A 24,966-nucleotide genomic window follows, 5' to 3' on the forward strand; every position below is an offset into this window, starting at 1 on the left:
TATAGTAATTTGTTTTCTTCATTTTTATTTTGCACTTTTCAAAATTACACATGGGAATTGGCTTTTGCACTGAATGAATACATATTCCATTTAAGATTAAGGAGGTATCTAAATTCATGTAGAAGCTTGAAAATAATCTGTGCCCTAATAACTGTTTTTGTTTTTCCAGGAGTCTGAAAGTCTGTTTCTTAATGCACTTCAGATTAATTCTAACATAGCAAGTTATCATGGAAATTTAGGTAAGGTTTTGTTTTATGTATTTGAATACTTAATACTCTTCAAACTCATTCTATTCTTGAAGCAGAGCGTATATTTGTCCATGTTTACTCAACTATTTTACTGTAAATATCTGTATCTAAATGTAGAGTTTAGTTTCTCTCCATTTGCTGAAAAATAACAAAACCAATAGACAAATTTAGTATGACTTACAGACAGAAACTTAGAACTTTTAATATATAAACATTCTGTGTTCGATAGCTTTTTTGGTAAGACACAGCACCGAGAATGAAAATAATGCCGGCCGTTGCTGCAGTGTGTACTGGAGCTGAGGGGAAAGCAAGCGCGTCTCCTTATCCACTGTGTCCTTAGCAACTGCCGACTCCTGCCACTGATTGGGAGAGGGAGAGGACGGGGAGGGGAAGACAGGGAAGGGAGGGGTAGACTGTGGGGGTGAGAGAGAGGTAGGGGAGAGAGATAGGGATTGAGAGAAGGATTGAGAGGGCATTATATAAATGCAAGTTGTTGGTTGGTTCCAAATAATAGTATAAACACCATCGGTTAGGCTCAACCTATAGCCCTGTAGCTCAGTGGTTAGAGCACTCGCTTTGCAAGCGAGAGACCTGAGTTCAATTCCAGGCAGGGCGAAACCTTGGGCAACTTTCCTTACTCCACACGCCTAATAATAATCCCTCCAAAACAAAAAACAATAATAAATTGGTCATTTTCAATCTACGACTGTTTGTGGGACATTGCTGTGCGCAATTGGCTGCCGCGTTCGTCCACAAATATACAGTCAATTCACTTTACAGTGTGATCTGTGAAGCGCTTTGGGACGTCCTCCTGACGTGAAAAGCGCTATATCAAATGCAAGGATTATTATTATTATTATTGAGGTCATGAAGCGATGTTGGAAGAAAGAATGACAAAGTATGATAGAAAAAGTGAGTAAGGCACCAGTGAGATTCAACATTTGCTCCAGTGAATCTGCAGTAAATAATCTTTATATAGTGCCTGATCATGGTCATCAAGATGTCTCTTAAGATTTACCCTGAAGTGTGACTACATATTTGTAGGTGTAACAAGGCACCAACTTTGCATACAGCAATATCCCACAAACAGTTATGAGGTGAATATTCAATTTTATCTGAGGGATTGTTGACCTTTCTCTTTTTGAATAGTGCCATGCGATCTTTAACATCCACCCGAACAGGCAGACAAGGACCAAGCACTCTGAAACACTATCCTGCTTGAGGGGCGCAACATAAATGCAAGTTGTTATTAATTAATATCTCAGTGGAGTCCTGTAGCTCAGTGGTTAGACCACTGGCCTCGCAAGCGAGAAACTTGGGTTTGACTCCCAGCACGGCAAAACGTTGGGCAAGTTTCCTTACTCCACACGCCTCTGCTTACCTAGCGGTAAGTAGGAACCCGGTTGTTAGTCGATTGGCAAATCACTTTTGGGGGTAATAATTCCTTCCAAAAAAAAATTGGTCACTAAATTCACGCCTGTTTGTGGGACACTGCTGTGCGCAATTGGTTGCTGCGTTTCGCCCACAAAATATACAGTCAATTCACTACAGTATATTCTGTGAAGTGCTTTGAGACGTCTCGAAGATGTAATAAGATGCTATATCAAATGCAAGGATTACTATTATTATCTCATCTAAAGGATGTCAGTACAGTACCCACAATGCAACACTTCCCCAACACTCCACTAGAGTGTCAGCCAAGACTATGAGTTCAAAGTCCTGACATGGGGTTTCAACCAACAGCATAGTGCTATGACAACATTTGCTCAAGGCAATACTGCCACAACCCCAGAAGATCCATCTATCCTTTACTATAATAGTGTACCTGTACTTCCTTTATCAATTCTATCCCACTGCACTAACCAGTACGCAAACAAATTATATTTTAACACGGTTTGTCCCACCAATCTCTATATACCCATCAACTGTCTAACTTTCCCAATAGATCAATTTCAAGATACTCACCTGCATCCATAAATCCCTTCACGTCTCACGACTCGCTATCTCTGTCATCTTCTCCCACCCCTCTTCTGCTTGCCCCTCTCCTTGGCAAATGTGGCTCTGCTGCTTTTCCTCTGCCCCACCATCAATGACCGAGCCTTCAGCAACTACTCTCACCCTGCTTAAATCCTTTGTTCTTGTCCCCCTCTATCTGCCTTTAATTCTACCTGAAAACTTATTTCTTCAGCTGTGACTTTGGTCACCTTACCTCTCATCCTCCCTTGCTTGCGTCCCATAAAATCCTTGTGAGGTGTTCTGAGACATTATCCTATGTGAAGGATGCCATAAAAATGCAAATTGTAGTTGAAAGAAAATGTTTCCGTTACAGCTGTGCTTTACCATCGTTGGGGAAAACTTGTTCTGGCCAAGACACACTATGAAATAGCCCTTAAACTTGACCCTGCATCCCCTGGGATCCTGGACAACTACAGTCTTCTGAAGAAGAAAATCAGCTAGTAAAAAGCTGGACAGATTATACCGTGGAAAATTGAGTAACTGAGTCTACATGAGCTCACTGTTACAAATGGAAAACATTGACACCTGCTGAATTGAGCAGCTACAATATTAGAATATTGGCATCCTGTCGAAGAGTCAATTACCAGTATTAGCAGATGCGTGTTGTTGGGCCTTGGGCTCGGAAGTTGAAAATATGGAACAATACCAGCAGGTGCACTCTCCTGTCATCTTGCTGGTGAACCTTTTCTCCCAAGGGTGTCGAAGGAGTAAACATTCATAGAATGCCATTACTTTCAACTGTTTTGAATTCTTGACTGACCCTTTGGGGAGCAGTAAAAGAGAGGAAGGGGACTAAGGTGAACAGGACAAGGTGGGAAAAGGAAAACAGGGAGAAGAGAATAGTTGGCACTCTTGAGTTGCCTAGATTGAGTTATTGATATTATTGATATTAGTCAAGAGTAGTTATGATGATATTATCAGTCCATATCTGAAAGATGCTGAAAGAGAACATTTGAATATTGCTGGAAATAAAGGCTGAAATTGATGTTCCAGAAGCAAAGTGTTCCAGTTCTGCAACAAAAATTACATTTGTAAAGCACCTTTCATGTCGGGAGGATGTCCCAAGTCGCTGGAATTGACTTACATGGTTCATGAGAGTTGTTATTTTTCTGCCTCTGTGAACAATATTCTATACAATCCCAATCCTTGCAATTTTCATAGAAATATCGGAAAAATACTCTGAATATGAAGTTATACTTCACACATGCATGATAAATCTCAGATTTATTTTGTACTAGCTGTACCGGTTGCAGCTATGCCTGCAACCAAAGGATCCAATATGGAATGTAGATTTCAGCGATACCATGCGCAAACCATTTAACATGCCATAAACACTGTAACCTTAAGAAAAACTGCCATACATGTGTGATGAGCTTGTTTAGGTCATAGCTCATCAACGATAGGAGATACCCCCCAAAAATGTCCGTGATACTCCCCCATGCAAGACCTTTCTGATGAGGTATAAATCATGTTTGTGTCAATCGGCTATTGCATTCTTGGTGGACAGACACAGACGTTTTGTCTTTATTCGTATAGATTACAAGTTAATGCGATATACTCAAACCTGTTTTCAGCAAAGATTCAGGGAACTGGACTAAAGTTGTCTATATGTAAGGGTGGCCTTTGAGTAAGGGTTCATTAACCGGGCCTGACTTTTTTTAATTCCCATGGGCCCTGATGAAGATTCCCACTAGACTCTTAGCACGTTTTCCAACATCGCCTCACGGCATCACATAGGCTGCTCAGTGTGACCTGGGTAAATGTGCTAGAATCTAGCTGGAGTCTACACTTGGGCCCATGGAAATTGGTGATGCATTCCCAATAAGTAAACTTTAATTCACTTAGAACAGGCTGTTAAAAAGGTACACTAACCGGACAAAATAAGAGTAGCCACTTATTTCTCTAGACAGGTGGTTGATTATGGAATAGAGGTGGTTTATTTTGGAAAATTGATCGGGATTGTTCCAGGGTGGTTGTTTGCTGAGTAAAGATGGTTGATTCAACAGGTTTTACTAATTAGTTTAGATTTGTTGTCCTGTAATGTAAATTGATTGCATGCTTCGATTTGTACATATTTTAACATGTAAAAATTTATACTCCCAATTAAAATGTGATTGCACATTCAACCTTTGTACTGTACAAATTTCAGTCTTGGGATTGGAATATGTGGAAAATTACAGATAAGATATAAAAAGCACTGACATCCCTAAAGGATACTTATCTTTTCTTTCTTTGACTTGTTAATTAAAAAAATTCAAACATCAGGTAAGCGTGAGTGTGCTGATCCCCAGCACAGGTTAGTGTTAATGCTGATCCCCAACACAGGTTAGTGTTAATGCTGATCCCCAACACAGGTTAGTGTTAGTGCTGATTCCCAGCACAGGTTAGTGTTAATGTTGATCCCCAACACAGGTTAGTGTTAATGCTGATCCCCAGCACAGGTTAGTGTTAGTGCTGATCCCCAGCACAGGTTAGTGTTAGTGCCGATCCCCAGCACAGGTTAGTGTTAGTGCTGAGCCCAGCACAGATTAGTGTTAGTGCTGATCCCCAGCACAAGTTAGTGGGTGGAAATAAAAAATAATAGGGGGCAGAAAATATTAATGGGAGTGGTTTATACACCTCCAAACAGTGATCACAATATAGCACAAGGTATTAATCAGGAAATCAGTTGAGCATGTAGGAAAGTTAAAGCGATAATAGTGGGTGATTTCAATCTCCACGTAAATTGGGAAAACCAAATCGGCAAAAGTAGGTTAGAAGAAGAGTTCATTGAGTGTATAAGAGATAACTTTCTAGAGCAGCATGCCGAGGAACCAACTAGGGGACAGGCCATCCTAGACCTTATTTTGTGTAATGAAATGGCTAGTCGGCAGTGTAGGTATTAAGACTCCTCTAGGGCAGAGTGATCACAATATGATTGAATTCTGCATTAAGTTAGAGAGGGATATAGTTAAATCCGAGGCAAGTATTCTGAATTTAAATAAGGCTAATTTTGTAGGTATGAGGAAAGATTTAGGTAAAATAGACTGGAGAATAAAATTAAGAGGTAAAAATGTAGACCAAGTGGCAAATATTTAAGGTTGTAGTGCATAATTCTCAGCGGTCGCATTTTCCCTTGCGGAATAAGAGTACCACAGGGAAAGCAAGTCATCCGTAGCTAACTAGAGCAGTTAGGGAAAGCATCAAATTAAACAGAAAAGCTTATAAAACTGCAAATCTGAAGATTGGGAGAGTTTTAGAAACCAGCAAAAATAAACCTAAAAAACTCATTAAGAGCGAGAAAAAGGAGTTTGAGGGCAAGCTAGCTAGGAACATTAAGTCAGGTTGTAAAAGTTTTTACAAATATATTAAGAGGAATAGGCTAGTGAGGGTAAATGTAGGTCCACTTCAGTTAGAGACGGGAGAAGTTGTAATGGGGGATAAGGACATGGCAGAGTCCCTAAATGGGTACTTTGCATCTGTCTTCACCCTAGAAGACACAACAAGTCTGCCAACAATAGAGATGCACCAAGGGGATAAGGACAGGGAGCAACTTAGGGAAATTTTCATTAGTAGAGAATTGGTGCTAGGGAAACTGTTAGCACTAAAAAGTGACAAATCCCCTGGTCCGGATGGCTTGCATCCCAGGGTTTTAAAAGAGGTAGCTTATGAGATAGTGGAGGCCTTATGTCTGATCTTCCAAAATTCCTTGGATTCTGGAACAGTCCCCATGGATTGGAAGATCGCAAATGTCACACCACTATTTAAAAAAGGTGGAAAGGAAAAGATGGGGAACTATAGGCCAGTTAGTCTCACATCAGTGATAGGAAAAATTTTAGAATCATTGATTAAGGATGTGGTAGTGCGGTATTTAGAGGAGCACAATATAATTAGGCCAAGTCAACATGGCTTTACAAAAGGGAAGTCATGTTTGACAAATCTCATAGAATTTTTTGAGGATATTTCCAGTAAACTAGATAAGGGTGAATCAGTGGATGTGGTCTATTTGGACTTCCAGAAGGCATTCGATAAGGTGCCGTATAAAAGGTTAGTCCAAAAGATAAGGGCCCATGGAATTGGGGGGAGCATATTAACATGGATTGGGGAATGGTTAACAGGTAGGAAACAAAGAGTAGGGATAAACGGGTCCTTTTCAGATTGGTGGGATGTGACTAGTGGAGTGCCACAAGGATCAGTCCTTGGGCCTCAGCTATTTACTATCTACATCAATGATCTAGATGAGGACATCGAAATTAATATATCTAAATTCGCGGATGACACAAAACTAGGAGGAAGTGTCAACACAGAGGACGACATTAAAATAATGCAGTGCGACATAGATAGGTTAGGTGATTGGGCAGGTAGGTGGCAGATGAAGTATAATGTAGGGAAGTGCGAAGTCATCCACCTTGGTAGCAAAAACAGTAGAGCGGGTTATTTTTTAGAAGGGGAGAGATTGGAATGTGTTAGCGTCCAGAGGGACTTGGGTGTCCTTGTACACCAATCACAGAAAGTTAGTCTGCAAGTGCAGCAGCAATTAGGAAGGCGAACGGTATGTTAGCATTCATTATGAAAGGATTAGAGTATAAGAGTAGGGAAGTCTTGCTGCAACTATATAGGGCCCTGGTGAGACCACACCTGGAATACTGTGTCCAGTTTTGGTCTCCTCATTTAAGGAAGGATGTAGCGTAGATTTACTATGTTAGTACCAGGGATGAAGGGGATGAGTTACGAGGATAGGCTGACCAATTTGGGCCTATATTCTCTAAAATATAGAAGAATTAGAGGGGATCTTATAGAAAGCTATAAGATCATCAAAGGGCATGATAGAGTAGATAGTGGGAGATTGTTTCCCCTGGTTGGAGAAACTAAAACCAGGGGTCACAACCTTAAAATCAGAGGCCAGCCCTTTTGCACTGAGTTGAGGAAGAACTTCTTCACTCAAAGGGTAGTGAATGTATGGAACTCACTACCCCAAAGGGCTGTTGACGCTCAGTCCTTGAACATATTCAAGACTGAGATAGATAGATTTCTTATTGCAAAAGGGATTAAGGGATATGGGGATAAGGCAGGGTCAGGTTATTAGCTGGAGTTAAGAGTAGAAGATCAGCCATGATTGAATGACGGGTTAGGCTCGAAGGGCCGAATGGCCTACTCCTGCTCCTACATGTTATGTTTAGTGCCGGGCCCCGCACGGATCAGGGTCAGTGCCGGGCCCCGCACGGGTCAGGGTCAGTGCCGGGCCCCGCACGGGTCAGGGTCAGGGTCAGTGCCGGGCCCCGCACGGGTCAGGGTCAGGGTCAGTGCCGGGCCCCGCACGGGTCAGGGTCAGTGCCGGGCCCCGCACGGGTCAGGGTCAGTGCCGGGCCCCGCACGGGTCAGGGTCAGTGCCGGGCCCCGCACGGGTCAGGGTCAGTGCCGGGCCCCGCACGGGTCAGGGTCAGTGCCGGGCCCCACACGGGTCAGGGTCAGGGCCGGGCCCCACACGGGCTGATATGATACGCTCGTCGCTCGCGGGAGGAGCTGCTGTGCGGATTGCGTGGCTCACAGTGAGTCTGCGCGGTTGTCATGGCCACGGGTGACGCGGATCATTAACCTGAGGCTGGAACGGAAGTAAGTGTCGCGGCCCGAGAGCGGCTCCTCACCGTCATGTCTCAGACCCCCTCCCCTCCTCCCTCCCTCTACCCCCCTCCCTCTGCCCCCCCCTCCCCCCTCCCTCCCTCTACCCCCCCTCCCTCTGCCCCCCCCTCCCCCCTCCCTCCCTCTACCGCCCCTCCCTCTGCCCCTCCCTCCCCCCTCCCTCCTCTACCCCCCTCCCTCTGCCCCCCCCTCCCTCTACCCCCTCCCTCTGCCCCCCCTCCCCCTCCCTCTGCCCCCCTTCCTCTCTCTGCCCTCCCCCCTCCCCCCTCCCTCCCTCTGCCTCCCTCCCTCTGCCCTCCCTCCCTCTCTCTGCCCCCCCCTCCCCCCTCCCTCTGCCCCCCCCTCCCTCCCTCTGCCCCTCCCTCCCTCTGCCCCCCCCCCCCTCTCTCCCCCTACCCCCACTCTCTCTCCCCCTACCCCCCCCCTCTCCCCCAGTCCCCCCTCGTGCTCTCTCGCTCTCTGCTCTTCGCTCTTCATTAATTTGTTATCTGAATCTTTTGATCTTCCTGGTCTTTCCCGACCACAAGCGAACAATTTACACAGGCAGCGCGTCCCGAGGGGCTACAGACGAGGGTTTACACCCGAGATGGGGGTTCAGAAGGGAGATGGGCCTTGAAGGAGGTGAGGGTGACAGACAGGGATTCTGGGATGGATTTCCGGAGAATAGGGTAGAAAGGCCTGACTCCCAGCGGTGGGGCAGCCCAGGCCAGTGCCCAGGCCAGTGCTCGCCGAGCGGGCAGGATGGTAAGGAATGATAGTTCGCAAAGATCGGGAAGAGCCAGACTGCAGGGCTTAAACGTGAGGTCAAGGATCTCAAACTGGATCCTGTGGGAGATGGGGAGGCAGTGAAGCTGGGTGAGGATGGGGGGGTTGCGGGAGAAAACAGAACTAAATTGAGGAGCTCCCAGAGTTCTGAGGAATCCGCATCTTGCAGGAAGAGTTGGGAAATCCATCCACAGGCCGAGTCAAGCCGGTTCTCCTAGGCTGTTTTTGCTGCTCTGAATGAGTTGTTGGAAATCTCAGGTGTATGCACGCTTGGTGCTTTTACTCAAACGGGACTTTGGGGGAACAAAAAAGCACGTCACATTTTTGCATGTTCACAATTTATATTTGTGATATCTTGTGTTGTGCAACCATTTTGGGGGTCAGTTGTGTGTCTGACACATGCAGAAATCAATCACCATCAGGTAGCTCAGCCCAGACTCTTGAACAGTAACTTTCTATAAGTCTTTTTAACACTCAATTGCTGCTTTGTTCAGTAGGCCATCCGTGAGCTCCTCAATTTAGTTTTAACTAGAATTTAATGCGAATGGGTGAAATAACATTTTATATTTTTATTTGAAGAAGGGTAACTATTTTGCACAAGTCTCTTAGAATTCTGATTTAGAACTGCAGAATTTTTGTGAAGTAAATACTAGCTGTATTTGATTTATTATTATTACCATACAAATGCCTTTTTTAATCATTTCCAGTGCTTACGTAATGGTCATTAAGCCTACAGTATTCACTTCAACATTAAGGAATGCACTGAACATCTGTATCCACAGTGAGAGGCATAATTGGCAAAAAAAGGATTTTGGTAAGGCTATAATATACTGTACATTTATTAAAATATTTTGAAAGGGAATGGGAGATGGTTGGACTGTGAGACATTATTCTACACAAAAGGTGCTGTATACAGTACTTGTTTTTGAGCTGCACAAGTTTTTGAGCTGCACAAATTCACTCCAGAAAACTTCTGTCTTGTCCATACTTATTCCTGGAAGATTGAGTTTAAAACTTTTGCATATTTTTGGGTATCCAGATTGGATTGTGGATTTAAAAAATAAAAATGCCAATAAGGTATGTACAGTATATGGCTAGTAATTTGTATGACTAAAGTGTGCTGGTAGAAGAGAAAATGCATTCTAAAATAGTGCTATGGTACTAGCTATGATAATATTGTCACCATATTGTTACCAATATTACTATGGTAATATTGTGGACAATTTTCTAATAGCCTATACTAGGTTAATAGAAAATGAAATGAAATACCTCAAGAGCTGATTGTGAATATATTCTCCCCTCCACACATTAACCTGACCCAAAGAACCTTTTCCCCTTCCTTCAAAATGAAAAGTGAGAAAATTGACATATAAATAACAATAACAATTGGTCACTCAATCCACGACTGTTTGTGGGACACTGCTGTGCGCAATTGGCTACCAAGTTTCGCCCACAAAATATACAGTTGATTCACTTTACGGTGTATCCTGTGAAGTGCTTTGAGACGTCTCAAGGACATGATAAGGCGCTATATCAAATGCAAGGATGATTATTATTTATTATAATATAACTTGAGCTTTGCATTGTATCTGATCTGTAGCACAGTGGAGGAAAAACAAAGTTTTCCCAACAGGTCATATTTACAGGTCATATTTTACTGTGATAAAGAATAGTACTACTACTAATAATAATTGTTGCATTTGATATAGTATATATAAAATTTTGCAGATTACATGAAGATAGGGAGTGAGGCTAACTCCTCGCCGGCCTTCCCGCCACCTCCCTCCACAAGCTGCAGGTCATTCAGAACTCTGCAGCTCGTGTACTGTCCCGCACCAGGCTTCGGGACCACATCACTCCCACCTCGCTCGCCTCCACTGGCTCCCCATCCCCCAGAGGATTGATTTCAAGATCCTCATCCTCACCTACAAGGCCATTCACGGCCTTGCTCCCTCCTACCTCTCCAACCTACTATCCCCCTACCTACCTGTCCGTACCCTCCGTTCCTCTGGCTCCGGTCTGCTCCACATCCCCCGCCCCAACCACCCTACCATCGGTGGTCGGGCCTTCAGCCTCTCAGCCCCGAGGCTCTGGAACTCCATCCCCCAGTGCCTTCGCCGCCTCCTCCCTTTCCTCCTTCAAGGCCGGTCTCAAAACCTTTCTCTTTGACCGAGCCTTCAGCTCCCCTCTCGACTCTCTTCCCCTCCTCGCTCCCTCCCTTCCCTCCCCTCACCCTGACCATTTCCCCCCTGCTCGGGTCATGACCCAACTGTGCAGCGCCTTGGGACGTCCTCCTGACGTGAAAGGCGCTTTATAAATGGAATCTTGTTGTTGTTGTTGTTGTTGTAACGGCAAGGAAGATTACAAGCAATTTGAGAGGGACAAAGACCGATTACTTGATTGAGCAGAGATATGCCAAATGGAATTTAATGAGGACAAATGTGAGATTATACCTTTTGAGAGGAAGAATAAAAAGAACAGGTACGTTGGGTAGTAAAATTTTGAAAGGAGTGGAAAAGCAAAGGAATTTTGGGATTAATTTAATTCCTTAAAAGTGGGAAGGCACGTGGACAAAGCTCTCAAGAAACAAGGTAATGAAATCTTAGATTTTATAGGTAGGATATAGAATATAAAAGCAAAGAGCTAACGCTAAACATATATAAATCATTAGATCACATTTAGAATATTGTATCCAGTATTGGTCATCCCACTTTAGGAAAGATGTGAGGACAATAGAGCGAGTGCTGATGTGATACATTAGGTTGATAACAGGGATGAGTGGTTTGGTCTATGAGCAGAAACTGGAGGAATTGGTACTTTTTCTGCTGGAACAAAGAAGCTTGAGGGATAATCTGATTGAGGTCTTTGAAACTATGAGGGGCTTTGATAGTCAAAGGGGAGAAATTATTTTCACTGGTTGGTGAGTCAGTAACCAGAGAGCATCAATTTAAGATACTGTAGGTAGTGAACAAGAAAATGGGGAGATTAAGCAAAAAAAAATTCGGAACAGAGTAGTTAGGATATGGAACGCCTTTCTGGGAGCAGTGTTTGAGGAAGAAACTATTTTGGGCTTCAAGTGGGAACTGCAAATCCCTTAAAAAGAGTCAGTTACAGGAGTATACAGAAAGGGTAGGTAAATGGGACTGAAAGGATTGCTCTTGAGAGAGCTGCCACAGACATGATGGGCTGAATGGGCTTCTCCCGTGCCGTAAATTTCTGCGGTTCTGTGTTGGGAGGATGTCTTAAAGCACTTCAGGTTTTATTGTAAAGTGTAGTAACTGTGTAATTTACCATGTACCTGCACAGGCAGAACAACCTTGATTTAACATCTCATCCGAACAATGACACGTACAGTAATGAGGACGTCCCAAGCACTGCTTTGGAGTGTCAGCTCCAGGATTGTCCAACTGGCGGCCCGCATCCAGCCAGCAGGTCAATTAAATCCACCCCCTCCATTTCATCTGACCCACTTGCTCCCTCCATAACCCATATATGTTATGTTTCTGGAAGCAAAAACAAAAATATTGCCTATGTGTCCTGTGGACGTTTCTCAAATACAGCATCTAGCCATCAGCAGCCAAAAGGCTGGACCACCCTGGCTTAGACAATACGAGTTCAAATTCCTGACGTGCAGCTTGAACCTCAACCTTCCGACTCGAGGCGAGTGCTGCCAGCTAAGCCAAGCTGATGCATTTTGTCCACAACATTGTGGACTTAAAATAGTGCCTTTCACATAGAATAATGTCTCAGTGTAGTTTTATGAAGACAGTGGGCATAACCAAGAGGGAGTTTGAAGATGTTGACTTAAGTTTCCATATTTCCATATTGTTCCATTAATTGTGATGCTTATTACTTCAGAATCTAGAACATGATAATAATAATAATAATAATAATAATAATAATTTGTTTGATGTAATTAGTAGACACTAGCTGATTTGTGGTGGTTGTATATTAACGGGATATATTTTTATAAATGGCAGCCTTTTAGAGTCTTGAGTGGATAAATATGGGCAGGATTGTTATAAAGGTGCCAAAATCATACTGGCAGTGATAATAATAATAATAATAATAATAATCCTTGCATTTGATACAGCGCTTTTCACGTCGGGAGGACGTCCCAAAGCGCTTCACAGAATAGACTGTAAAGTGAATTGACTGTATATTTGTGGGCGAACGCGGCAGCCAATTGCGCACAGCAATGTCCCACAAACAGTCAGGGATTGAAAATGACCAATTTATTATTGTTTTTGTTTTGGAGGGATTATTATTATCTCAGTGTATTTTTATGAAGTTTTTATTTATAAAATTTATTTTATAAATAAAATTATAAAATTTATTTTATAAATAAAATTATAAAATTTATAAAATTTTATGAACTACAGTGATGTAGATAAAGTAAAGAAAGGAGTTATTAGAGAAGCTTCAAGTGTCTTGGAAGGGGGAGGGGGTCAGCCTAAAGCAGGAAGCCTAGATCTGGGCTGAGAAGAAAGGAGCAAACACTGAATGGCTTCAAAGAAAGGACAGGATATAATCCCACAAATGTATTCTGCTGCGGTTTTCTTGAAGGTTAGCATTGAAAGAGTGATGACCTTAGAGTAACTTCAGTCAATCTAACTGAGTTTGGGTTTGAAGTTCAGTCGCGTTTGTTTTCTCACCTGTTTCCTGCATTTTTTTAAAAAAACTTTCTAAAAATCCAGTTATAACTATCTGCTAGATGAGGCAGACTAGTCTGTTTTTCTCAGATGGAAGCTGAGGGAAGCTGTTGCTGTAATTTCAATTACGCACGACTACACTTTAATTTTAGTATTGACATTTCTTTCCATGAAGAATTATATTGATCAAGCAGCCAAAAGTCAAGATGGGTGCTTTGACTGCCAATATACACTATATTGGACCATTTGAATTAGTACATTATTGAATCATGGCAGCCAGTAATATTTTGCATAACTTAATTCCCATAAAACTGAAACTACAACAATCTGCATACCAAGAATATCCATTTTAATTCTGGTATTGTTGAGGATAATTCCCCAGCTCGCCAATGTGATAATTAACTGTAGTCAAGTTATTTTTGTTTTCACTGTCATTAATTATCACTCAATGGTTTGCACTGTGGGATATATTCCAGAGTACTTTTAAAAACTAGCCAATAGAATAAATAGAATCTGGCATTAAATAATAATTAAATCTTTGGCAGCACTTTGTAAATTTGTGCAGTGCTTCTGACTTGTCCTTTGTCAGTTCAAGTCACTCCTGCAGGATCCTATAATCATTCAGGGAATATTATTAATATATATGTGTTTGTATACATATAAGCAGTTTTGCAAATCTTAAATTTCTGTATTTACGTTTTTAGGGAGTTGCAAAAGCAGTTAATACACTAGAGGAATACAAAAGCTGAATGTAAAAAACAATGTTGCATTTAATATAGTGTAGTGCCTTAAAGCGTTGCTAAGATGTCTCAAATGCTTCACAATATTTACTTTTTAAATGTAGGGTTAGGGTTATTTTTAAGCAAACGCAACAGCCAGTTTGCACAAAGCAATGTTCCACAAACAGCCATGAAGTGAATGACCAATTTTTATCTAAAGGATTGTTGGCCAGGACACAAGGAGAAACTCCATTCACGTTTCAATTACTGCCATGGGGTCTTTAACATCCACCTGAACAGGCAAACTAGATGTCGGTTTAGTGTCTCATCCAAAGGGTGGCACCTCCAACAATGTAGCGCACCCCAGGACTCTTGGAGTGTCGGGCTGGACTCTTAAGGTTCTGGTAGTGGAAAGAGTGTAGTATTTAGTCAGCAAACAAGCTTTTGTTATGTAAGTTTTATTGGTGCTCACCAATGTACCATGTCCAGATGTCCTGCAGTGAATTCAGTCTCAGTTGTGGGATTTCACAAAGGCTGCACATCACTCCACAAGAATGAAAATCAGGAAGATAAGTCCTGCTCTAACACACTTAGTACTGACTGGATCGAGAGTGTTCGAGGTATAGACCTGGAAGCAGGTGATTTGGATAAAATATGTGTTAATCTTGCAGTGATCCAAGACAGGATCATCCAAGACAATCTAGGCTGACACTTCCAAGAGTTTTTTTTAAAAAATTGAAGATGAGAAGAGCAGTCCTCTTTTATGTCACTGCCATTTTCCAATCAATCCACAATCACAATGTTAAAGCTGAGCCGCTGCTCAGACTTCCATCAGACGTTCAAGTAATTTCAGATTGGGTATTGTGATCACTTGCAGTTGCAGAATACCTTGTTCTCTTTGGACATTGCCATGGCATTCTATAGCCGCTAGGTGGCTGAGTAAAACCATTTTTAAATTGCAGTGAAATTGCAGCTGTGTATGACCACAAAAAATTGTTTCCCTTTTTTTCCTGCCCCCAATCAGTGCAATGTTTTTCTTCTCCTAAGAATCCCTAATCTGAATTTGATAACAATCTCTTGATTAAAAGGAGAATTATTCTAGGATTTTTTTCGTATAAAAAGCAATTTTCTCTTGCCCCGGAAGACAATGCTAGTGTATGTTGCATGAACACTGTCAACCTGTGAGTAACTCAGCATTCTTTCAAGTGTTAGTCTAGATAGTCAATAACGGTAGACTCTTTGACTGGTATGAACATCAGATCCTGGCCTTGCTAGGCATCCACAAAATCATTTTCCTGAACAAGGAGCAGAAACTCTGTCTCTTTTTTCCCTCTCTCTATCTTGTACACTGAGGCCAATTGTAATTCCATCTCATGAGTACTGGAGGAGCATAGGATTGTCAGAGGTGCCTCCCTTCAAATGAGATGTTAAACCAAGATTGTGTCTGCCTGTTTAGGTCAACATTATGGATTCCACAACACTATTCAAAAAGAAAAGGGAATTTCTCTTTGTATTCTGTCCCAATGGTGCTCCAGATAAATTGGCCATTCAATTCATTTCAGTTTATGGGACTTTGTTGTGTGTAAATTGGCTGTCAATTTTACTTGCCACTACAATTGACAGCAATTACCTGCAAAGTATTTTGATGTATATGAAGCTATAGTAAATGGAAACGATTATTTTCTAAGATCTGTTTTTTGAGCCAGACAGGGATCTGCAGGACCCCAATGCACACTCCCTGGGTTTCCCAGCCCTTGGCTCTTGCCAAACTGCAGCTAATACTCTCCAGAATAGGTAAGCAGGGTACCTCCCTCCCGGCAGAGTATACGTTCCAATCCATACTTGGGAATTTCCATGCGTAGGTGGCATACAGTAAACTCTTGTCTGGTTTGAATACTCTTTAAGTATGGTGATGGGTGTTTGCATGTGTCAGACACCTGGCTGACCAATATAATTAACTAAGATTTTCATTGGGTATCCATGTTATATGTTGGACTCTCAATCATCTCAGAACAGTTGAAACTTCCAAGTATGAATGTTACGTGAGGTTAGAATTTAAATAGGAACTCCTGTTCCCTCCATCCCACACTCTTCCGATTCTCTCTTCTCCCTCCCTCGGTCAGGTGCCCAGACAACTTTATGAAGCGCTTTGAGACATCCTCCTGAAGTGAAAGATACTATCCAAATGTAAATTGTATTGCTATTTATGCAATGTGCCCAAAACATATTTTACACCATGCTGGTTATTCTATAAATGTCATTTGTACGTATTGTACAGCCTTTTGCTAACCATTCTGGAAATAAGACTCTTGCAAGGCATCATTAGCCCCTGACATTTGAAATTAGGGTGGTGATTAAAGTGTTTTTTTCCAGCAATGTCACTTTGTGTAGAGTAATTTTGTTTGCAAAGGAGCATATATGTATTCCAGCCTAGACTGACGTTTGAACTCCATTGTCCTCCTGGTGTGAGCATCACAAGATCTTAGCTGAACTGTCATCTGGAGAAGGGTGCAGGGATGGCTGCTTGAGATTGGCAGTGGAAAGGAACACAAGGGGCAGGACAAAGTAATATTAAAGAGTCTTAATCATGAGGTGGCTGAGGAGTGGTCTGTGGCTCATATCATTCTGGAGAAAGTGAGGCAACAGGAGGCATATTAACAGTAATGGGAAAACAAAACTTAAAACAGTAGATTTTTGAGGACATTAATTTCATTTTCAGTGATGTATGCATGTTTCAAATTGGACTGCATTGCAATATAGTAAAAGAGATGAGAATCAATAGTAACACTCAAATTCTCAAGATTACAGCGTCTGTTTATATTTTTTTGGTGAAAACGGTTTCCCAGTGAGAGCAAAAGGTTACAGTATTACGGGGTTAAGAGCACTTCACATGTTAAACCACCACTTGAGCATTCAGAGAAAGCTCTTCACATTTAGTACTTTAGTCTGATTTTGTATTTTGAAAGTGAATTTGGTTTGACACTAAAGCCCTTGCTTGGTGAACAACTTTATTCACAATTCACTGCAGTGAACTGGAAAGACCACTAGAGCTTTAATCCCCCATTGTGAATTAATTGCATGTTTTAGTCCTCTCCACTGACCCTTTGTGGCCTCTCTTGGGGCCTAGTTTATTCCTTTTAGGAAGTAAGGTGAGTCAGTCAAGCCAGACAAAAGATTGTTATACTTGAGCAAAGATCTTACACAATGGTTGCTTTATTTTATTTGATAAAAGAGATTAATTATTTTTCTCTTTATGGCTGCAGTGGTTACGCTTCACCTAAAAGTGTACAGTTATTTTTATAAGGACGTTGCAAATTAGCACATATTGAGTTGAATCAGCCCAATTATTATCAAGATATTATCAAGATATTACCAATAGTCACCTTTTAATCTATTTGATTTTAGCTATTCTATTTCCCTCTGTCTTGCAATTGAATTGAAATTGATCGAGGAATTTGTATTGATCCTTGTTTAGTTGTCTGGAACTGGAAATATGTCAAACTGTACAGACTCAATCCACCATTTAATGTCACTGTTCCCACCCATGTAAAACACTATAAAATATCACACACAAAGAACATCACAACTGGAAACAATTGTCCAAAGACCATGTTGTAAGATTAATTTTTCAAATAGTGGCCACAAATTTTACTAATTTAATCACAAGTCAAACTATTTGGGTGGTTGGTTTTCAATATACCAAATTAATTTTTGGTCACATGCGTAAACAGAGCCAATTTGTAGTTTTGCTATTTTTGGACAGGTTGAGGCCAAGTTAAATAATTTTGCAACCAACCTGGATTGAAATAGAGCAAGCAGCAATACATATCAAGAGAGCATTTTACTAACTGAATTGTTTATCGATAGATATCTCTATAAACATCCAGTTTCTGGTTCTGTCGAGCCAGTTAAAAAAGGGTGTTTTCAGTGTCATCAGCATGTCACTGAGGTCACTTTCTGCGCATTGCATGTTCCAAAGAAAGTGACATCAATGGTGCTTCTTGCACATAGGGAGCGACATCAGTCGTAACCTGATATCACAGAAGTTGGCCTTTTTTTGCAGTTAGTTTCAATGCTAGTCTGTGAGAGTTGCACTGCAAATACAGCTTAAGCACAAGCTTCAGTGGTACTCAAGTACCACTGATTATATAGACATTCTGCCTTTCCTACTCCACAGTGATGCCATAGGGCAGTAAAACCGTATTGCCTGCTTGCCTACTGTTGAAAATGCTGCTGTTGTTGCTGCAATGCGTGGTAATACAAATCTATTGAATCTTTTTAGTTTTTAAGCACTTTCCTGGTTTAGACTTTACTACTCTCAACCAAATACTGCCAGGACATGAGTTCCTGACATCTCAATATTTGCTTCTGTGCACTTTCAGTTATGGTTTGTGTACTATCAAATATTTTTAAAAATGCATAACCTGATTAAATGTAAATGAAGGGGGATGGAGGGCAGGAATAGGAGAGTGGCCGAATGCGCGGTCGAAGAAGGGGTTCTTGAGATTTGCTTTGAAGGAGGCAAGGGAAGGAGCAAGATGGAGGGACTGGGGAATGAAGTGTACATCCATGGATGCTGATTCTGCTAGTGTCTGAGGTGGGGAGTTGCTGACAGGAGCCATTCAGGAGGAGGGCCTTGGGTTTGTTGACAACTAGTTAAATATCTATTGCTACAAGTACAGATACTTACTAAAGTAACTAGGAACTACAGTTGTCCTTTGGACTAATTGAGACCCAAAGAGTTTTAAAATGAGAAGTTGAATTATTATTATTAAATTTTCTCATCAATTTTAGTATTCAGTGTGAGGGACAGGTTTGAGAATCCAATGCAGTATGTTAAATACTTAATAATTGTAAGTGATTTTTAAAGTATCAAAATATTTTACACATTAAATTCCTTTCCTAATATTCTACTGTTCTGTAATTCTGTAATGTATTTATATAAACTTTTGAATTTGCTAAGCTCATTTCCCTTCAATGTTTTAACCAGCATTTTTGTACTCTGAAGGTAAAATGACTCATATTTTTGTATACGGCACCATTAAGAAGGGTCAACCTAACCATCATTGCATAACTAGTGCAATCAATGGGAAAGCAGTGTATTATGGCAAGGGCGTTACAGACGAAAAGTATCCTCTGGTAATCGCAAGCAAATACAACATCCCATATTTGCTCAACATTCCAGGATCAGGCCAAAATATTGCCGGAGAAATCTATACAGTTGATGACAAGCTACTCCAGTTCCTTGATGAATTTGAAGGCTGTCCAGACCACTACCAGCGCATTCCTACAAGCATCCGGATACAGGAGTGCGCACAGGAAAATACATTAAGCAGCAAGACAGAAAACACCATCCTGAAATGCTTTATGTACAGTAAATCTTCCTATCAGCAAGAATGGCTAAATCTGCCTTTTCACAACAATTATGACGCTTTTGGGTCACATGGGCTGAAATATGTTAACTGTGAATCTAGATAATTAAACTGCCCACTTCCTTTTGAGTTTGCTCATTTGTCACAATTATTAATGATTAATAATTATGATTGATAATTATTAAAAATCCAATTGTTGGGTAACCTCTTGATTAAAAAATTCAAATGAACTTTTGGTGAAACAGTGGGGCTGATCATTGATAATAATAATCCTTGCATTTGATCTATCGCTTTGTTGAGACATCTCAAAACACTACAGGAAACACTAAAGTGGAGTGATTGTATTTTGTGGGTGAAATGCAGCAGCCAGTTTATGATGTCAGTCTCAGATTCTAATCAAATAAACCATTTATAAGTTTTGATTGTAGCACTTTTGTGGATTTGCTTTATTCAGAACATGACAAGATGTAGAAAAGCTGGTTGTGTTTTTCTTCTTGTTTAAACAACATTGTTCAAGTCAACCACAGCAGTATTACAAAATATTCATACGCATTATAAACTATCCGTCGTTTCTCCCAGTCAGACACATACTGATATTTGTGTAAAAAAAAAGCTTACTAGTCATTTGGAAAAACCTCAAAATGTCTGTCTGATTTGTGATACTCAACCACAATGACCAAGTGCCACAACTGTTATGCTTGTCTACAGTTTAGGAACAAAAACTGAGGGTGAATTTACATTTACACATCAGAGTTAGCCACTCTGTATAAATGTGTATTCATTTTTCTACCAAACAAAAGTTGCTTTATGTAGAATGTTACAGTCTTTATATAATCGAGAATAAATACTATTGAAGAATGCCTACTGGAGTTTCAGATCAAAGAGCTATAATCAAAAATAAAGGGCATGATGTGAAATAAGGCATCTAAAAATACTCTTGTCCAGAATGCGCTTTATTCAAGCTCAATGAGTAAATCTCCTTCACCAACTGTCTGGCCAGGGCTGCATTCCACCTTTTTTACCTACAACAATAACAAAACGTAAGTCTTTACTATAATATATTATTACATTCGAAGGATGTGGTCAACACTCATTTTATGTTCATTAGATTCCATTATAATCTTTCCATAATATTTTCTGTTTAACTGTCAATTTAAGGTAAAAGTCACATTTATATTATTGTCTTAATTTAGGAGCAATGACGATTTTAAGATGGGCAACCAAAGAGAATGTTGAAATATTAAGAAATGCACATTTGCTTCAGGTACAGGAAAACACAGCTGTGTGCCAACAAAGTAAAATAAATTGCAATTCATTTCAACATTAGCAATATATATTTTTTGAAAGTATGACAAATTAGTGATATGCTATGACAAGAATTTGTTAAAGTGTAAAGTGTCAAAAGATTCATGTTTAAAGTAACTCATTAAAGTGAGGATAATTCCTCCCTTCATTTGTAGAAATTCATATTTCCAGCCTTCTTAATGAAAATGTAACTAAACAGGTGTACCTTTCCAGTTTTTGCTGCAGTCAGGCTGTTTTGCATCTTCATTGCTTCAATCACACAGATTTCCTGACCTTCTGAAACCTTTTAAGTTAAATAAAAACAAGCAATTTATTTTGAAAAGATTTACAGCAAAGCAGCTACTATTTTCAATCTTCGACGTGTCAAATATAGAAAATTATTTGAGTATAATGTAAGGCAAACAAGAGAAAATCATTAGACAAAATAAACAGAATTATCAACTAATGTTTCAAGAAAGTAAGTTAAATCAAACCTCCCTAACGTAACTAATGTAAGGCAGCCTAAGGGACACAACACTTCAACTGCAGTGTCCCTTAGCAAGATAAAGAAACATCATCCAGGATTTCTATTGTTGATTGCAATCTGGTAAGTGCCCATGTGTGAATGATGGATAAGGACAGGATCAGGTACAGCTGTGATGTCCTCTATTATAACTAAATAACCTTCCAACATCAGTTACCTAAGTTTGCATTTAAACAATATACACATCAAGGCACCAAAAGCTGCCGACACCCACTGATCTGTACTTTAAGCATACATCAATCAGTCTTTTCAGGAGAGGAGAACCAAAATCAGGCAACATAAGAAGTGCAATCAGAAACTGAGCAATCCCCCAATGGCCCAGTGCAGTAAAGGATTAAAATATAAAGACCAAAGGGTTGTAAATTATATTCCCAGTCTGTGCACAACTGGTCCAATAACAGTGGACTTGGTAGTCAGTAACCCTCCTGGAAAGTGCACTTGTCAGGATTGGCTCAGCTGTGATGGCCTTCACAGCAGAATAGTTTGCCAGCACTCACTACCTAAGTTCACACTTGGGGGTAAGGCTGCCATTGGAGCAATGTACGAACGGATTCTGTGTATGGGGAGGGGAAGAGGAGAAAAGAATAGAATTGGCAAAATAAGTTGTTTTTAAAACCCACATGATATTAATTCATTCTCACATCTCCAATATTATTCAACCTTGGCCTCCTGCCATGCACAGATAGACAATGCCCTTCATTTACAAACATTTGCTCATTAGATCATTAACTGATTGCAAAACAGAACAGAAAATCACAATCCAACATAAGATGCCAGACAAGCTCTCTATAATCTTTTTTTTATTCACAGAACATGGGGAAGATTGGTTACATTTTTCAATGTTTGAATTACAATTTTTGCAATGTGTTACAGCCTGGACACAGGACTACAATTGTTGCAATACCCACTGACATTCAACAGTCCAGGTTAATCATGTCACCTAATTATGTTAATAGGGACCGTTAGGATCTGAATCTGGCCAATTAAATATTGTTATCTTCGACAGATACATTTTATATGCACATTTTATGAACTGAATCAAATATTAATTCATGGTCTATTTGTGGAATAGTCAAGAAACTCAGCTTGACTACAATTTACTGAAAAAATACACTATTCACAAAATTCAAGTTTGTATATATATCTAATAAAAAATGATAAGTTTATAAACAATAATTTGAAGTTTTTCACTTAAGTTTTTTTTAAATGCAAACTGATAAAAGGGCAATGGCAAAACATATAAGAGAGTAAAATAAACTAGGTTATAATTTCAACATTCTGGGGAGAAATTTTTTCTGGGTCTAGATTTACTCTAGAAAGCATTTAGAGCTTCCGGAATTTGGCAAATTCCCAATTATAGCATTAATTTTGAAAGCAGTTTCTTGTAAGCTTGTTCAAAAACTACAGAAAACTGAAATTCTATCCACTCATCTCTTATCAGGACTTCAATATTCAGAAATCAGTTTACTTAGAATCCCATGTGCACAATTTAGTTCAAGAAGATAAAGAGACGTTTGATGCAGTAATAGTGTTCTGGCTATAGGTGGCTTTAGTATACCTTGTAGCTATGGCATGATTTGATGTGGTATTAAGTGTGAATGTGACATCTAGTGGCAGAACAAAAATACAGAATTAATCATTATCTTGTCACACTGATTTGCTAATGTAAATGTGTAGTTGGTAAAATGTACACAGTGTGTTTAATAAGTCACAGTATATCAAGTGGAAAAATTACATAATTCATATTGGTGTTGTGCCTACTTCAGTCCCCCAACGGTTAAGAACTGGCAAAACACTTCCTTTTAGCCATTTCTGAAAGGAGGGGATTCTTTGTTTTCTCTCCTGGCAGGTTGCTCTCTTGCTGGGAGAGCAGAATGGTTTGGACTGCATACTCTTCACATCTGCTGTCAGTGGCTACTCTTCTATTTTCTGGAAGGGAACTCAATTTCAGCAGAATTAGCAGGAAGTGATCTATTTTCTTCCACTTATGTGCATCGCTCCATCTGGTGGCTTGGACAAACCTGACAAAAGTCACTTGAGGCATTTGGATTCAAGTGACCAGATGCCCTAGAGCTTGAACCCACCCCACCTTCTGCCAAGTTGCAAGTGCTACATAAGCACCTTTTCAATTTGTACCACCATTTGACTAAAAATTGGTCATTTAAAAAAAAACTGTGGTTAAAGCAGCCACCTGTCCCATAAAGCTCATTTGCTAAATGTGGAATTGTGATAGATTAACACTAGTTTCAGTGTGTGTGTGAAAAGAGACCAACAGCATTATGGAACGTATAATGAACAGTGTATCCCATATAGGACACAGGGTCATAGCTCACAAACAATTTCATAATTTAGCTGACGACTTAATGATTATGACAAGACGTCTTCAGTGTTATGCTTACAAAATGATCACAAGCCCTAGAAGTCTTTACAATAAACTCAATGGGCACTGATGTACTTCCCCTTTCTGCATCTAATTGATGGAAGTTTTGTGGATTTGAAACGCATATCTTTCATCCAGCTTAGAGCGTCCTCTCCTTTGACATGAGGTCAAGGTTCACATTCGCATCAGATTATCAAACTGGCACTCATTAGGCAGTGTTCTGCTCTGGACCAGAATGAGTTAGCTTGAAGGAAAACTCAGCCCATTTACTCCACAGATCTTGGCATTTTAGGAGGTTCGAATGTCACATAGTATTGCCACGTTTTGCAGAGTTTCAGACATCTCCGACTGATGATTAATTGTGAGTGATGGGAAATAAAATCCAGCAAAGCCAGCTGCTTGCCATGGTCTGCAAAATTACTATAATGGATATAAGCTGCCAATTTTCCAGGTTTACTGGCAAGTCTTCCCTGTGCAATTAAGGAAAGTTATAAATGATATGGAAATCTATCAAGGCCCATTTATTTTCAGAGTGGTTCCTCTCTGGAGACTTTCATCTTAAAACTTTAGGGGCAGCAGGATATGTAGATAAAATGATTTTAACTCTTTAGCTCATTTAAGCCTATTAGGACGCTTGCCTGGGGAAACAATGTAGTGACTGGATGACCCAATATCTTTCTAAAGTCCATCCTCTAAGACATTTACCAGATTTCCATGGAGGTGTTTTCAAGTGCCCTTTAATTATTCCCATCAATACATTCTCAGAGCTTCCTTTAAACAAAAAGTGCTGAAGCCACACTTGGGAAGACTGACAGCAGACAGACAGTATATTTGGCACAAACTAGCAAAAACGAATAGACAACACAATAATTAATTAAACACAGGTCAATGTTGAAAAGTGCACTGTATCAATGGTTTTCTTGGAAGTAAGGACAGGATTTCAGAGGGAAACATTTTGAACCATTTGGGGTGAATTTTTTTTTTAAAAAATAGGCTTTACACAGTTTTTCGTGCTCCTGAAATATTTTTGCTACTTTCTAAGGCATTATTTTTAGGAGAAACTGAAATTTCCTTCAAGGTACACAAGAAAAAGTTCTAAAAGCTAAGTACACAAAACATTATCATCAGTAGCAAAGGTGTGCCATGATTTTGGTATTGATCCTTTTCGACAGATGTGAAATAAGGATAATATATTTACTGGATGCGGCCTAAAGTAACAGCTGTGGTCTTCCCACATGGGGAAAAGGGCGCTATCGTGGGCTGTGTGCAGTTTCAAGCAGATGGAAAAATACATTAGAGTTCCCCAACAAGCATTTACTGTGTATCTGCTGAAGAAAATAAATTACAATCCAATGCAGTAACATAAA

The 24,966-nt window shown here is 40.3% G+C and overlaps 2 protein-coding genes across 14 annotated transcripts in view; one reads left to right on the top strand and one right to left on the bottom strand.

The window, feature by feature from the left end:
- tmtc4 (gamma-glutamylamine cyclotransferase, tandem duplicate 3) overlaps window positions 1-19,818 on the top strand; it is a 34,652-nt gene extending 14,834 nt beyond the window's left edge. For 4 of the 13 annotated variants that reach the window (XM_042333795.1, XM_042333797.1, XM_042333796.1 and 1 more), the window contains 2 exons: window positions 170-239; window positions 19,028-19,520. In XM_042333795.1, the coding sequence (XP_042189729.1) occupies window positions 170-239; window positions 19,028-19,497 (540 nt within the window). In that variant the 3' untranslated portion in view covers window positions 19,498-19,520. 13 annotated transcript variants of the gene reach the window in all.
- A 2,925-nt stretch (window positions 19,819-22,743) lies between these two features.
- Window positions 22,744-24,966, bottom strand: part of pcca (propionyl-CoA carboxylase subunit alpha) — a 227,683-nt gene continuing 225,460 nt past the window's right edge. The window contains exon 21 of the mRNA XM_042334257.1: window positions 22,744-23,148. Coding sequence (XP_042190191.1) covers window positions 23,134-23,148 — 15 coding nt within the window. The 3' untranslated portion in view covers window positions 22,744-23,133. The remainder of the gene's footprint in view (window positions 23,149-24,966) is intronic.

The sequence above is a fragment of the Callorhinchus milii genome, unplaced genomic scaffold, assembly GCF_018977255.1.
Source record: "Callorhinchus milii isolate IMCB2004 unplaced genomic scaffold, IMCB_Cmil_1.0 Scaffold4, whole genome shotgun sequence".
Classification (NCBI taxonomy): domain Eukaryota; kingdom Metazoa; phylum Chordata; class Chondrichthyes; order Chimaeriformes; family Callorhinchidae; genus Callorhinchus; species Callorhinchus milii.